This window comes from Carcharodon carcharias, chromosome 7 (genome assembly GCF_017639515.1).
Source record: "Carcharodon carcharias isolate sCarCar2 chromosome 7, sCarCar2.pri, whole genome shotgun sequence".
Classification (NCBI taxonomy): domain Eukaryota; kingdom Metazoa; phylum Chordata; class Chondrichthyes; order Lamniformes; family Lamnidae; genus Carcharodon; species Carcharodon carcharias.
Window position 1 is genome coordinate 127,128,456 of NC_054473.1, and position 15,021 is coordinate 127,143,476.

General features: G+C 46.0%; 1 protein-coding gene across 1 annotated transcript in view; it reads left to right on the forward strand.

The window, feature by feature from the left end:
- slc9a5 (solute carrier family 9 member A5) overlaps positions 1-15,021 on the forward strand; it is a 291,194-nt gene that overhangs the window by 257,592 nt on the left and 18,581 nt on the right. The window contains exons 11-14 of the mRNA XM_041191673.1: positions 5,823-5,908; positions 7,791-7,917; positions 10,095-10,268; positions 12,503-12,575. Of these exons, the coding sequence (XP_041047607.1) occupies positions 5,823-5,908; positions 7,791-7,917; positions 10,095-10,268; positions 12,503-12,575 (460 nt within the window). The remainder of the gene's footprint in view (positions 1-5,822; positions 5,909-7,790; positions 7,918-10,094; positions 10,269-12,502; positions 12,576-15,021) is intronic.

The following is a 15,021-nucleotide window of genomic DNA, read 5'->3' on the forward strand; positions in this document are numbered from 1 at the left end:
ATGCGTCTGTGTTACTTGAGGGGGCAGATAAGCTAGAGACCTGACTCCATGCATGTCAATGTGGCTGCATCTGAACTCTCTCAGCTGCGGAGGAATGGTCACTTTATACAAGAATTCCCTAATGCGTGGCCACTTCCCTGCATACCCCTGCACGTGCTTGTGCACTACCATCAACCTCAATGCAGCCTTGTCCCCCCAACTCGCCTTATCCGCAGTGCAGCTCTTGCCCCCCCCCCCCACACACACACACACACACACACACACAACTCGCCGCCTGGCCCCGGCACTGCACTGTCAGCAGCCGGTAAAAAGCGGCTTGCCTGTGCCCTCGCCTGAATGCACGGTGCCTCAACCTTGAAATCCAACAAGCGACCCTCACGAGTGCTGCGCAACCTTACTGTCCACTCACCTCCGAGTTCCCCTCAAAGTTTGCCAGGTGCATGCCTTATAAATGCTGTTGTGAAGCACATTAGCGTGATTGCACGGCGACGTGCTTGGATGATCTAGCATGGGGGGGTGATTGCGGTGAGCTTGGCTTATAATGATAGGCAGACGTACAATAAACTTCTCCACATGCGGTGGCAGGAAACACAGCCCACCATTGATGGGCGGAGCAGACGATTGCAAACCGGTTTCACAACATCGTGAAACAGATTTTTGTCCTTCCCCCCATATTGCCCACTCACATCCGTCTCTTTGTCACGCCTAGCGCCAGCGGGCACAGAAAATTCCGCCCAATGACATTACCGACTATACAGAGAACAAAACCTAGGCCTGAGTTTTACCCTCGATGGGCCCAGGACCGTTTGGGAAACAGGCCCCCATCCATGAGCGGCCCACGACCACAATTTCACGCTGGCTGGCCAATTAAGGCCTGCCCAGTGTGAAACGCATCTTCCCAATGGTCAGGAAGGGCCCGGCCAGGGCGGGGGCCTGTCAGGTGCCAGGTCCAATTGTGACCCGGCGGCTGGTTTAAAAACGACACAGGCAGCTCTTTGAAGGCTGCCTGGGAAGAACATATCTTCTGCGTTCTGGAGACCGAAGCAATGGCCTCAACAGCAGCTAGAGATGTCAGGTGGGAGGGCAGGTCGAGTGGGCACTCAGCCCCTGGTTTTTGGACAAGCGCTATGCAGTACTCTTGGAGGAAATGGCTGCCAGAGCGACACCCTCGTTCCCAGAGATGGAAGGAGGATGCCACTGCACCAGACAAAAAAAGCTTGGGAGGAGGTGGCAGTGCAGGTCAGCAGCCACGATGTTGTGCTACGCACCTGGGTGCAGTGTCGCAAAAGATTCAACAACCTGCTGCGCTCAGCAAGGGTGAGTACCTGTCGGCATGTGGAGAAGTGTTAAGGGCTGGCAGTCCCCCCGTGGAGCTCAGGGGTTCTAGAGTCTGAGTGCCAACTGTCAATGACACCTGAGTTGGCCAAGGGGGTGAGCCCTGGCTGCTTGGACTGAGTGCCGTGGGACTCGAGGGCCATGACTCGGACGTGCCCTGCAAGGTGTTCCTCAGATGAGGTTGACCAGGCAGCAGTGACGATGCAGGTAGAGAGTGGACTAATTAATGCTCTTCTGTCCTTTCAGGAGAAGAGGAGCCATAACAACATTGAGAGGTCATGGACAGGCAGAGGCTCCCCAAACCTCCTAACCCTGGCCAGATTTGAGCAAGACACCTTGGAGCTGGAGAGCCGCCACACACCTTGGTCAGCCTGTTGTGGAGAGGCAAGGGTGCCAGGTGAAAGTAAGAGTGCAGTGCACAGAGGTGAGAGTTTCAGAAGATGCAAACATTCTTTTGTAGTCTCTTCATTGATGGGAGCCTCAAAACTGGAGTCCCCATTGATCACTGAAAGGTGATGGCACCATGATGCAGATCCCCATTGTCTCACTAGGGTGCCTGGCATGCACAGTGACATTGTGATGACTTTAACTAATGACATTTTGTTAACTCCCTTAGATTCATCAGCAGGCATTCATTCATAGGACCCCGAAGAGCCACCCTTGATGCCAAAGGGCTGCCAGGCTTCAGCTGCACCTGCGTCACACCTGCTCTTTGAACAAGGCACCAGCACAGATACCAGTACCTCGTTTAGATCTTCGGCCAGAAGGTCGGTGCATTGTGATGAGGGCACTTCACACTTGCTTAAGGTGCAGATGAAAGCAGAGAGTGCCCAGTGCACGGACAGTCGGCGGACTGCTGGAGACCAGGACAGTGCTGGGTCAAAGGCAGATGATGAGCCTCTGGGGTTGTCCATCAGGTGGCAGATGCTGGATGTCCAGCGGGATACGCGGGACGATCTGGCGGAGAGCCATGAAGGTCTGTGTGCTGTGGTCTCTCTTGTGGAGGAGTCCATACAGAGGGTAAGCACTGCAATGACCCTCAAGGCCAGGTGCACTGCCTCCTCTATTGAGAGATCAGCGACTGTCATGGAGAGGCTGCTCCAGGGACAGAATCAAGGGTTCCTGGGATTGCGCTCAGACCTGCAAGCCCTCACACAGGCAATGACCTCAGGTGGATGAGGCACCCAATATCCCAGTTAGGTGCCTGTTCATCAAAGGCGAGCAGGGAGGTCCAGAGCGAACTCACGTTGGCACACGAGCTGCTTGTCATTTCTGCAGGCTCCTCTCAGGACACTCTGGATGATGGGAGCAGCTCCTCTGTCCCACAGCCAGTGATTGTGGCATCTGATGAGGCTGAGATGACTGGCGAGATGCTAGCTGTGGCACTGGCTGCTCCCTCCCAGGTGGGGCCAGCACAGGCTCCACTGGCCAGACGACGACTGCCAAGGTCATCAAGACCAACAAGACAGCAGAGTCAGCAGGCTGTCTCCAATGCCACTGCCAGCGAGGAATGGGTTGGGGTGGGGGGAACCAAGGCGTAACACTCGTAAGCGTAAGTTTGAGGCACCGTGAGCACAAGAGGGACTGTTCATGGATGATCTTCTGTTCTGTAACATTCTGTTTATGCTTACTGGTGTGGAAATGAACACCGGAGATGGTAATGTTAATTTGTTTTGATTGTGAAAATGACATAAATTTTGTTTTTGTTGTAATGGACTGAGTATGCTTCACCTTTTTTTCTGGTACAGGGTATGCCAATATGTAATGCTGGACGTGAGTTGCTCTAAACTTTATTGCACAGGCACTGAGTTGACTTTGCTTCAAATGAATAGGACATTTCATACATCCTGGATGAAGGCAGCAGTCCTGCTATGAAGTGGAAGAATATCTTTGGTAGCCTTGCTGAAGGAGCTTTGGATCAAAGCATCCCTGGTGCCCCTGCCTGCCTGAAGGTTACAGAGGTCTGCGTCCATACCCTCAGCATTCTCCTCACCATGCTCCTCTTCTGATTAACTACACAGCTCTGTGGCGTGTGGAGCTGCCTCAAGATCCTCTTCCTCCAGTGGGCCCCCCTTTGTCAGTGCCAGATTGTGGAGAGTGCAGCATGCAACCACTATCAGTGACACCCATTCTGCGGTGAATTGTAGTGCTCCGCCTGAACGGTCCAAGCATCGGAAGCACATCTTCAGAAGACCTATGGTCCTTTCTATCACTGCCCTTGTGGAGGCATGACTTCTATTATAATGCTGCTCTGCCTCTGTTCTTGGGTGTTGGAGAGGTGTCATAAGCCACCTTTTCAACGGATAGCCCTTATCACCCAGCACCCATCCATCCAGTTGGGCTGGAGCACTGAATAGCCTCGGCACCTGGGAGTATCTCAGGAAATAAGCAGTGTGGGAGCTGCCAGGATATCTTGCACAGACTTGCAGAATCTGTGTCCTGTGGTCACAAACCATCTGGACATTCATTGTGGAATCCCTTCCTGTTGACAAAGGCACCCAGCTGACCCACTGGTGGCTGGAGGCCACATGTGTGCAATCGATTGCAGTCTGAATGCGAGGGAACCCCAATGACCCCTAGAAGGAGCCAGAGGCATAGAAGTTGAGGGCCACTGTGACCTTCAGAGCCACTAGCATGGGGTGTCCACCTACACAGTTGGAGCTGATCTCAGGCCCAATCATCTGACAAATGGAGGTCACAGTCTCTCTGGAGAGTTGGAGCCTCCTTCAGCATTGTACCTTGGACATATTGAGGTAGCTACATCACTGCCTGTAAACCCTGGCAGCAGGATAGTGGTGTCTTCTGCAGCCCCTACCATCTTGGACTACCTGCTGGCCCTGCGCCCCTTATGCCTGCGCCTCTCCTCCCACAGGTTGCTCCCTGGAAGCTGCAATGGGGAACCTGGCCTCCTCTTCCTTTTGCCCCTCTCTTCCTTCTTAGAGGAGGTGCCTCCAGTGGAGAACACAATTTCCATTACCAGAATAAGGGAAGGCTGTCTAATACCTGGAAGGGTCCATACAGTCCAAATCCTCCGGAGGCATTGGAGACACCAATAAGTCTTAAAATGAAGCCTAGAAATGCTAAGAATGAAGCTCAGAACTGAAATGAAGCTGCTAAGTTTGAATAAGCAACCAGCAGCAAACCATCTTCTAAACCGCTCAATACTCACACTGGCAATGCTGCTGACCCATTTTATCCGTCCCTTGGATGAGGTTTTGCAAAATGGGGGCCGCCCGCCTGCCCGTTTTGTCCATGTGACGAGCACAAAATCACTCGGGCAGTGTAAAATCTGGATCAGTTGGCTTTTTAATGACCTTAAGTGGCCTTTTAATTGATAGCTGATGTGTCTACGACATCTGCGTGCGTCCACTGACCTGAAGATTGTACACGTGCAGGATGATGTCAGTACGCATGCCCGATATCCTCCTGTGCCCTTTTACGCCTGATCAGGTTGGGCGTGCACCCAACCATGAGGCGTAAAATTTTGCCTCTAGACTTAGAAACAACACTGACAAGAATTTACTTGTAACATAATTGCATCCATGTGTTTTGGTTTTGCATATCTGAAAAATTATGATTTATAAAGGGTAATTTTAGGGTAAGGCATAAAGATGCACAAGTTGGTCTCCTACTGCTAGAACTCTCCAGAGAGAAAAGTTCCAATCACAGGTGAGCTGTTTAAGTAAGGTGTTGAACACTGAAAAATCTTCCCAACAGAAGGGAGAGAACATCAGACACTGGGTTCAGTTAGGGAGGTTACTATGTAAATTTTTCAGAAAGGTGTGACTGGTTATTTGCCTTTCCTTTTGATTGAGTAAGCATGTGGGTCATTGATCTATCTCAAAAGGAAGGTCTTCTCTCTCTCTCTCCCTACATTCTTCTAAAGATTCTGCAGATACATGGCAGCCCTTCATTACCTCAGCTAACTTCTCCATGTGTGCGTCAGTACACTGAGTGCTGATGGGCTGTTGTTAATCATGGGAAGCACCATTAACAAGCTGGAACCTCTCCTCACCTGATACTCATACATATGAATTTCCCAACAAAAATCCCTGTATCAGGCATGGGTAATAGGACTGCTGAGTTTCTTTCTCGCCCTAGCCCAGAACACTCAGCCTATTTATTAAAGGACCATCATTAGCCCAGCTGAGTACAGATAATTCAGCACAGATCCAAGATCAAACATTATTTCCCTGCTCAGTGTGTCCCTGAGCATTTACCCACTGCATTGTTCAGGAAATACATTTGTTTTCAATTTCATTACTTCTTATCTTTAACAAGTGGAGTCAATTTACATTCTATCACAGTGGATGGATGCACTGCCTACTATAGCTCTGAGCCATACAGTTTGGGAAAGTCTCAGTAAAGTTTAATTCTGTTATTTAATACGTAAGTACAAATTATTTCCTTATTTTCCATTGTGAAACTAAAGTGAATATATTTAGCAACCTGTTGAAATTAAATGTAACTTTGTATTATCTTTTAAGGGAGGTCACATGTCATCAGGAAAATTCACATTTGCATCTATGCCAAGTAGAACGTCATTCTCTGAAACATCTGTAACAAACCTCCTGTGAGTATAGTCACTCTGCTAACATGAGTTTCTTTCTGTATTTCAGAGCTGGAGAGTTCAGCATTTTGCAATTTGCATTTGGGAGTGTGTTACTCATTCTCTAGTCAGGTGTACAACAACAATTTGTATTCATATAGCACCCTTAACATAGGCACTTCACAGGATTATTACAAAATAAAATATTACATTATGCCACATAAGGGGATACTAGGTAAGATCATCAAAGGTTTAGCCAAAGAGATAGGTTTTAAGGAGTGTCATAAAGGAGGAAAACGAAGTAGAAAAGCAGAGAGGTGTCGAAAGGGAATTCCTTAGGTCCTAGGTAGCCAAAGGCACGGTCATCAATGATGGAATGATTAAAATGAGGGATACTGAAGAGGCCAGAATTAGATAAATGAGATATCTCAGAGGGCTGTGGGCTTGGAGGATATTATAGAGATAGGGAAGGGTGATAGGAAAGGGAAGGTCTTGGAGGGACTTGAAAACAAGGATGAGAATTTTAAAATTAAGACATTGTTTGACCTGGAGCCAATGTAGCAAGCACAGGGGTGAGAGGTGAATGCGGCATGGTGCAAGGTAAGACACAGGCAGCAGAGTTTTATATGGCCTCAAGTTTATGGAGTTGAAAATTGATGTTCTTACATCTATTTATGTATTATATTTATAATATATATATAGATAAGCATATATATAATTAGAAGATAAATTAAGAATTCTGGTAATATTGTCAGATCTTTTTGACAAGGTGATTTGTTTTAATATTCAGTTTCAAATATTACACATTGAATATTATATAGTCTGTTATGGTAATGAGCTCTATAACCATAACAATCATATTAATGGGAACATTGGCTAATTGTGCTTTTTCTTAATGTCTGCCATTTACGTGAAGCTGAGACTTAATGACTAAGGTCGATTACAAGCAATATTTGCGAATGGATTTTGTGACTAGTTTCCATGATTTATTGAACCATGTAAATGCAATAAATCTATTTACTGCCGTAAAATTTTATTGACTACATCTTGTGATGTCCAAGCAGTGACTAAACTGCTTAATGTGCCACTTCAGGATTCTCAAAGAATTAGACATTAAGAAAACTACGTGATCCCTTTGTACAACTTTATGTAAATGTGATTAATGTAATACCGACCCTTCCACTAATCTGTACCTCGGTGCATCATGTGAATTTTGCCACAAAATGTACATTTGTCATTTTCCAACATTGAACCAGTGCATTAGTGCCAATACTTAGCATGTTTAAGGGCAGTTTGTGTACATTAATATCTTAGTAATGCTCAAAGCAGCTAACCAACAGAGGAGAAATATGGCTGTCATATTCTAACTCACTTCTGCTCTGCTTTCCATCATTAAAATTTCTTTATTAAACATGCCTTCAGTGTGACAATGTTTGCCTCATTGTAAAATGAAGCAAAAAACAAAATGGAAAAACCATTGCAAAACTGGGGCATCAAAATTAATGCTTTAATATCTTATTGTTTTTTAAACGTCTTGTTCTATTTATAGTTTTCAGTCTTGCATTGATTTGAAGTAGCAATTCAATTATTGTGATATGTTCAAATTATTTTTAAATGCTTTAGTAAAATACTTAAGATTACAGAAATATTGTTTTGTTGAATTTCCATTTAACCCATTTTCTCCTCCTGCTTTTGTATCTTCTCCGAGAGGCTGGATGACTATGATTATTGATGTCTGCTGCCTATCAGTAGTTGATCACTACCTGTCACGGAGGTTGCTAGTGGAGTTAAGAATCTTCCAGAGCTGTGGCCAGTTGACTGCTACAATGTTACATTAACAACTACGCTAATTAAATAAAGACATTGTATTGTATTATAGTGCATGATTTTTGTTTTCATATGTCAGGAGGGAGAGCGGGAGCGCAGTGTGTCTAGATTTACAAGTGATTGAAACAGTGAGGAGTGGCAGAGATCGGGAAGACACAGTGATGCACCATGTCTTAAGAGAGAACCTATACAAGCCAAGGAGAAGGGTAAGATACTTTTATAACCTATACAGGGATCTTGAGAAATAACAGTGGCACACATGTCACCTAATGCCTTGAGTAGTAAATGTGGTAGTAATGAACTATATAGAACAGAAGTAGATTAGGTTTGATCTGTTAGCTGATGTTAGCTAGAGGATGATGGGGGTATCACAGTTGACCTCAGCATCCCAAGACTAAAGAAGGAAAAATAATGTATGATTTCTTAAGATTGACCTATTCGATAGCAATCATAACATGTATTGTGAGGAGAATTTCTTTTCTGGTTATGTATTAATGCACACGCTGACTGGAATCTTGTTGATGTGGCAACAACAACGAGCCATAAGGCAGAGGGCAACCCTGCCTCGGCTGTTTGTGGGATCCCCGGCTGCATTTTTTGGTCATGTGGCAACTGATGAGTTGCCAACTTGGCACCCATCCCTTTCAAGGATGGGCACCTGCCTCATGAATGCCAGCCAGTTGGAGGGCCAGCAGCTCAGCAATGCCACCAAGAGCAGTAGCCATTCATGGTACTGCACCTAGCAGAGACGACACCAGGGGAGCAGGTCGTTCTTGCAACAGATAAGTGGCATTTAGGAGCACTGGGACCAGTCAGGGAGTGAGGGGAAAGGGTGGGATGCTGCAAGGGTGGCCATTGGGCAGCCTCTCCATAGGACATAGAGTGACCAATTAGGAGCCCCACCGCCAACCCCGCACCCACCCCACCCTCCACCCCCAACTGAGACATCAGGGAGGCCACCAGGGTTCACCAGTCTCCCAACATCGTGGAGGACCCATCCGCCACTGGTAAAATCCAGTGGCAGCAGGAAGAGGCCTTAATAGGCCAGTTAAGTGGTTCAGTTGGCCTCTTGGAAAGAGGCTATCCTCCACCTTCCCCACCATGGGTAAAATGTGTGCGACGAATGCCTTCCCTGTCCTGTTTACAGGCTGCCCTGTCATCTTTCAAACCATCCCTAGAGGGCTGGCAATGTTCAGCCTATTGTAACTACATACATGTATCCAAATGTATTAATTCAAAGACATTACAGGAAAATGTCATAATTGGTTTAATTTAGGACAGAGAAGTGTTAATCCACAGATAACTCAGCTGTCATGAATATAATGGTTTATATTTCTTTACCCTTTAATTTACGGTCCACATGGTCACCCATTTACTTCCAATCAAGAGCCTGCTGCTGAGTCTCATCAACTCCACTACAAAAGGCCAGAAAATTGACTTTTCCATTTGACTTCCCCTCTCCCTCACATCCAACAGTGGAAATAGTTCCTCCTTCCCTCAGCTGCTCCATGAATTGTGATCAGGAACAACCTTTTAGGAATCTTGGACAACACAGTGATGTGGATACTGACAGCCTATATTAGCAGACTTTTATTTAACAGCATAAAATGAAAAAACAAAGCAAAAATGTGTTATTATATGAATCCAAGGTATAATCAGAGAAACAACACATGGGCAGAATCTTCTGGTCAGCATGTGGAGGTGGGTCCGCCGAACTGTCAAAGGCCTATGAAGGCCATTAAGAAACTAATTAAAGCAATTGTCAGGGCTGCCCGTCCAATCTTAAGGTTGGCGGCAGGCAAAGAGCCCAGGCAGCCTTTGCATTTCTCGTGAAACCTCATCCACGGGTTTCATGAAGGGTTTATAAATTAAATTAAAATTTTTAATTAAAATTCGTAAATATGTCCCAGCTCATGTGGCACTGTCATATGAGGGGATATGTCTGAATAATTTTTTTTTATTTTTAACATCTTTTGCACTGAACTTAATCTCCCTGAGGCACGGAGCTGCCTCAGGGAGATTTCTGCGCTCTTTCACGCACATGTGCAAAAGAGCACAGGCCCCGACTCTCCATCTTCCCCCCCACCTGCACAGACGATGCTGAGCGCTTCCGGGTGCACATCACGCTGGGCGGGCCTTAATTGGCCTACCCACTTAAAATGGCGGCACGCAGCTGATCGCAGGTGGCGATCGGCTCCACCGGCTCCCAACTGACCTGCCTGACGGGGAGAAAATTCTCCCCATGCTGACTCAATTAAAGGACAGTGAAAAATTAGGTACTATTATCGCTGTTTGACTGTTAATAACATTTCGATTGTTGGCCCTCTCAATGTATACTTTACTTGTTTTTATTATGATTAATGTTGGTTCCATGTTATACAAGTATCAAGGAAATTATAGTCGGCACTTCATCGCTCAAGGTGAACAAGAAAGGCAAGAAAGGGAAGTTTTCCAACGGAACATGAGAAGTCGTCTTGAGTCATTCAAGTCCACCAAACATGTATACTCTTCAAAGAACAAATGCAGGCATAAGAAAGAGCACAAGTGTCAAAAAAGGGTAAGTTCCCTTTCAATTGTACATACTTAGGATTACATTTTGAAGCCTTGAAACTTTTCAGGGAAAAAGTTCCTTTCCACAGTTGTTGCTACAGGAAAAATAATTCACTTGAAAGGAAAAGAAAGTGGAAAAAAAGAGACTGTAGAATTTTCCCTCTCCACAAGCATAATTTCTTTCATTTTAATGAGTGGGAAGCCGAAACATGCGTAACGTGGAGTGCTCCAGGCTCAAAGAATGTAAAAGACATGAAACCCCTTTCGCAGTGCATTCAGTTATGGTTAAGTTTTATTGCAGGATAGTTTTTACATATAACAATACTTTCTAGAAAAATGATTAAGTTCTTTCTCTCTATTCCTTCAAATATGTCATGTAAGTGCTAATTAAATCAGGTCTTTCAATTTACAAAGTACGCCACTGTCCTCCTCCAATGGTATACCAACTAATGTGAAAAATAGCAACTTCAACTTTACCCCGCCATCAGCTAGGGTCTAATCAGTTGTTGTTAGAATGCATATTGTTCATCGAATGACATTTTCTTATGACCCCAAGAACAATCTCAACTGGCAACCCTCTGTTTCCAAGATCAAAGCAGCCATCAGGTATTTTTGGCATTGATGATGACCTCAGAAGAGTTAGTTAACATTTCCATTCTGCCTACTTTTAGTCAAGGCCTCTGAGCAGAGGCTGTCAGAGCAGAGCCAGAAAACAGGAAATGCTGTAAATGCACAATAGGTTAGTCTGAAAGAAAGACTTAATCCTGCATTAGAACTGGCTTAATTCGATAATCTACGGTCGGCTCTGTCAAGACAAGTTGATTTCAATTTTATAAATTTTGAGCCACCAGGGAGAGAATCTTTGGGTGCAACCTTAATTCAACTGGCCTAACAGAAAACCGATGGGATGGTGTGGAAGATTGGATTTACACCCCATCCAATATTGACCTTCAATAGAGAGTAAAATCAGGCAGGATGTAAAACCAGTGTTGCACACAATCCCATCAATTTCCTGATGTGCAAATTAAGTCAAAACTACCCAAAAATCTTGTTTCTAGTATTTTAGTTAATATTTAGCCAGTTGTACTTTGAATCTTACTGGTTTGCATTCAGTCTGTTTCCTGAATCATGCATGGTGTAAGTCAAGTATTCTCTTCTCTTCTTTTTTGTGTGCGATGTGCTTTTAAAAACTCTGATAACTCACCACTGGAGGCACCATCTCTAGAGGTCGTACATTTTGATAGGGGCTTCCAGCACTACCCTCTCCACCAGCCTCCACATCACTTCCACCCAACGCTACACAGTGCACAATGTTTCACTCTAACCCACCAAGTATCATTTTGAAATCCATTTCCTACAAGAACAGACAGCTTTCAAGTAAAGATACTGGTTAGAATCTGGTTAAGGAGTCAAGAGTTGTGCCTGTTGGCTGGAGAGCTGGCAAGAGACAGCATTGCCTCTTTTTGGGAAGGCCTGATGAACCACAAGCCAATTAGGCAGTGGTGAGGGCACTCGTGGGCCTTTCCCTAGAATCAAGACCCCGGGGCGGAAGTCTCGCCTAGTGAGACCAATCAGAGGCTGGCAGCTCTTGTGCTCAGCAGCGTCACTGAGGAGGCCATGGCTGCTGCTGTAAGAACACCCCTGGAATTCCAGGATAGCAGAGGACTCAGGCTACAGATAAGTAATATCATGGATGAGGGAGGGGTGTTGGTTTCACGCTGCAGGGAGAGGAGGTCAGGGGAATCAGAAGCAAGGGCAGATGGGTGGCCCCCAGCAGGTCTCCCCTGCCTGATGTCCAATCCCTCGATCAGGCATTGACTGCCTTTGATTGAGGGACACCCCACAGCCCCCTCTGAAGTGACAAGCTGCCCACACAGTTTCACCTGTCATGCATGTCACATGGCGACATGCCCACCTGCAGCTGAGTTAATCCCAACGGTGATGAGATGAGGCCTTTAAGTGGTCATTAATTGGCCATTTAGGGGCCTCAATTGGCGGTGGGAAGGAAAGGTCGACCATGAGCCTTCCCACCCAGAACCATCCTGCCTATTTACATACCCTTTACCTCCAAACTCACCACAGCAAGAGCAGAAGATTCCACCCACTGATACAATAAAATGAATAGATTTCTGCCCCTAATTTTAAGTTTATGATTTTGTTTGAAAAATCTGTTGTGTGTGCGTGTCTCCGTCCATCTTTTTAACGCTGAATTAATTCAGTCCTTTATGTGGTTTCCAACAGAGAAATGCTGAAGGTACAAATGGTCAAGTACCACATGATAAATTACGGCGAAATGTCAGCTGGCATGACACAGGTAGGTGTTGAATTGATTCGCTTCTCTTACAAGTTAAATTACAAACTTTCCTTTCTCACAGTCTTTCCTGCGTAGTTTCTGAAGTCCAAGATATTGTACAGTGGAGCGTTTTTCTTAAACTGCTCGTCATGAGATCAGTGCCTCTTTCATTCACTTTATTTAACTGGAGCAGATAAATTGGCAGATGGCCTATATAGTTCAATACATCCACACATACTGCTGCAGTTAGGAGTCAACAAGGAAAATGTTTCAGGGCTTCCTGATGAAAAACTGTGCTGAACTTAAAAATATTTATTCCAATGTCCCATTTAGAAAAATTGTTTCATGGAAAGAAGCCCAGGACTATTTCTCCAGCAGCAGCCTTTTAGATGTATTATGAAAGACTCGTTGGATCCACGACTCAGTCAAGTCAATCTGTACCCAAAGGATAACTGAAAGACTAGAGGGCATGTGAACTCTGCATTAACTGATACGTCTCTGGGAGATACTGAGAGTAAACCTGCAATTTCACATTTGAAGTTTTTTAAGACCCCAGGATTAAAATAGGGCAGAATTTTCTCCCCGTTTTTGGGGGGGGGGGGGTGTTGCGTGGGGGTGGGCGTGGGCAGGCGTAGGGCTGATCAGCGCCCCGATCAGCTGGGCACCGCCATTTTACATGGGTGGGCCAATTAAGGCCTGTGCAGAGTGACGCGTGCCTGGAAGCATGCGCATGAAAGAGCGCAGTAATTAATCACAGAGATTAGTTTTAAGCTTAAACAGTTTAATAAAGTGTTGAAAACATTTTTATGGCATGTCCCCTCATGTGAAACTGTCTCATGAGCTGGGACATGTGCATTCATTTTAATAAAAAATTTTCTGAAAATTTTAAATCATTCATGAATCCTCATCCCGCCTGTGGATGAGGTTCCATGAAAAATACGAAAGCCGCCTGGGCTCACCTGGTTGCTTTTTAACTGGCCTTAATAGGCCTTTGACAGTTTGGTGGGCAAGCAGCCAATTTGGCCCACCAAACTGAAAATCTAAATGACGCGTGGTGACGTCGGGGCACACGCCTGATGTCACCCCATGCCTTTTTATGCCTCAGTGAGTGGGCCCCATCCCCACTCCCCAAGCCGAAGATTCTGCCCATAGTCTTTATTTTACAATATTTAAAAGCCTGCTGAACTGCTAAGACCTATCTTTGGAAGATTTATGAATTTAAACTGATGATTCTCCCACTCAAAGAAATTGACGCCTCTTAGTACTATGGGGGGAATTGTCCCAAATGTGCACAAAATGCGGTAGTTGGCGGGAAAAAGAACATCTTACCCACCGACTGCAATGGCAGCATTTCCTGCCGTATCGTCCCATTCCCGGAGAATCCTGCCTCATTAATAATGCTTTCCCGGGAAACACACTAGGGCGCTGGCAAGGCGGCTTCTGATTCACCCACCCTGCCAACACCTCAAGCCACATGCACAGAGCTAGCATTCTCTAACTCATCGGAAGCTGCTAGAAAGTCATGGCTGCTAAAGGGAGGAAACATGCTGCCCCCAATCTAGTGATGCCTCCGTCAGGCGGCTACTGGACGCAGTGGAGGCCAGATGAGAAGTCATGTGCCCCCCTTCTAGATGAAGACCAGCAAGCAAGGTCACCAATCCAGCATGAGAGGCAATGGTGATCAGCGCCACGCCCTGCAAAAGAAGATAGCCACCCAATGCTAAAAGAGGATGAATGATCTCCTCTGTTCCGCCAGGGTAAGTCACTCTTCTCATCACTCTCAACTCACACACTCATAAGTCCACCACACATCCACAGGGATCTCACTCACTGCCAGTTCAAGGGACATCACCATTCTCGCTCTCACACACACCTTCATCTGCCCTGTGGATTGTATCTTCATTACATCTGTGTCACCACTCACCGCCCACACATTCCAGGCATCCTCTTCACCTGGCCTGGCAGGTGTCCTGCTTACACTCTCTCCATCTGTATTCATGCTGGACAAGCTGGCACACAACAAAAGTGAGAAGTCGCAGACTGGTGGAGGAATGCATGACGTCAAGGTCCACACAGACTTTGAAAATAGAACCATCCAGCTAGCAGGTGATGATCTGTACCATTCCTGTGCTGATGGTGAGGTCGGCAGTGCTCAATCAAGTGAGGATCCAGCAGTGCAACATCCATCAGACAAACATGCTGTGAGTCAGTTCCCCTGTTGCGTAGTCTTGGCCATGCACTAATTATCTCTCCTTGCTTTCGCAGGTACATCTGGGAAGCAGCTGAGGGGGTCCATGACCTTGGTTCTCAAATCAAGCCCCAAAGATACTTCGGAAGAAGATTCTGATGACATCCTAATTGAAGTCCCCTCACCCACACCCTCCACCAGTGCAGAGACACACACCTCGATGGGACCTAGTTCCAGAGTAGCCTCGGGGTCACAATCTGGTGAGCACATCACACTGTC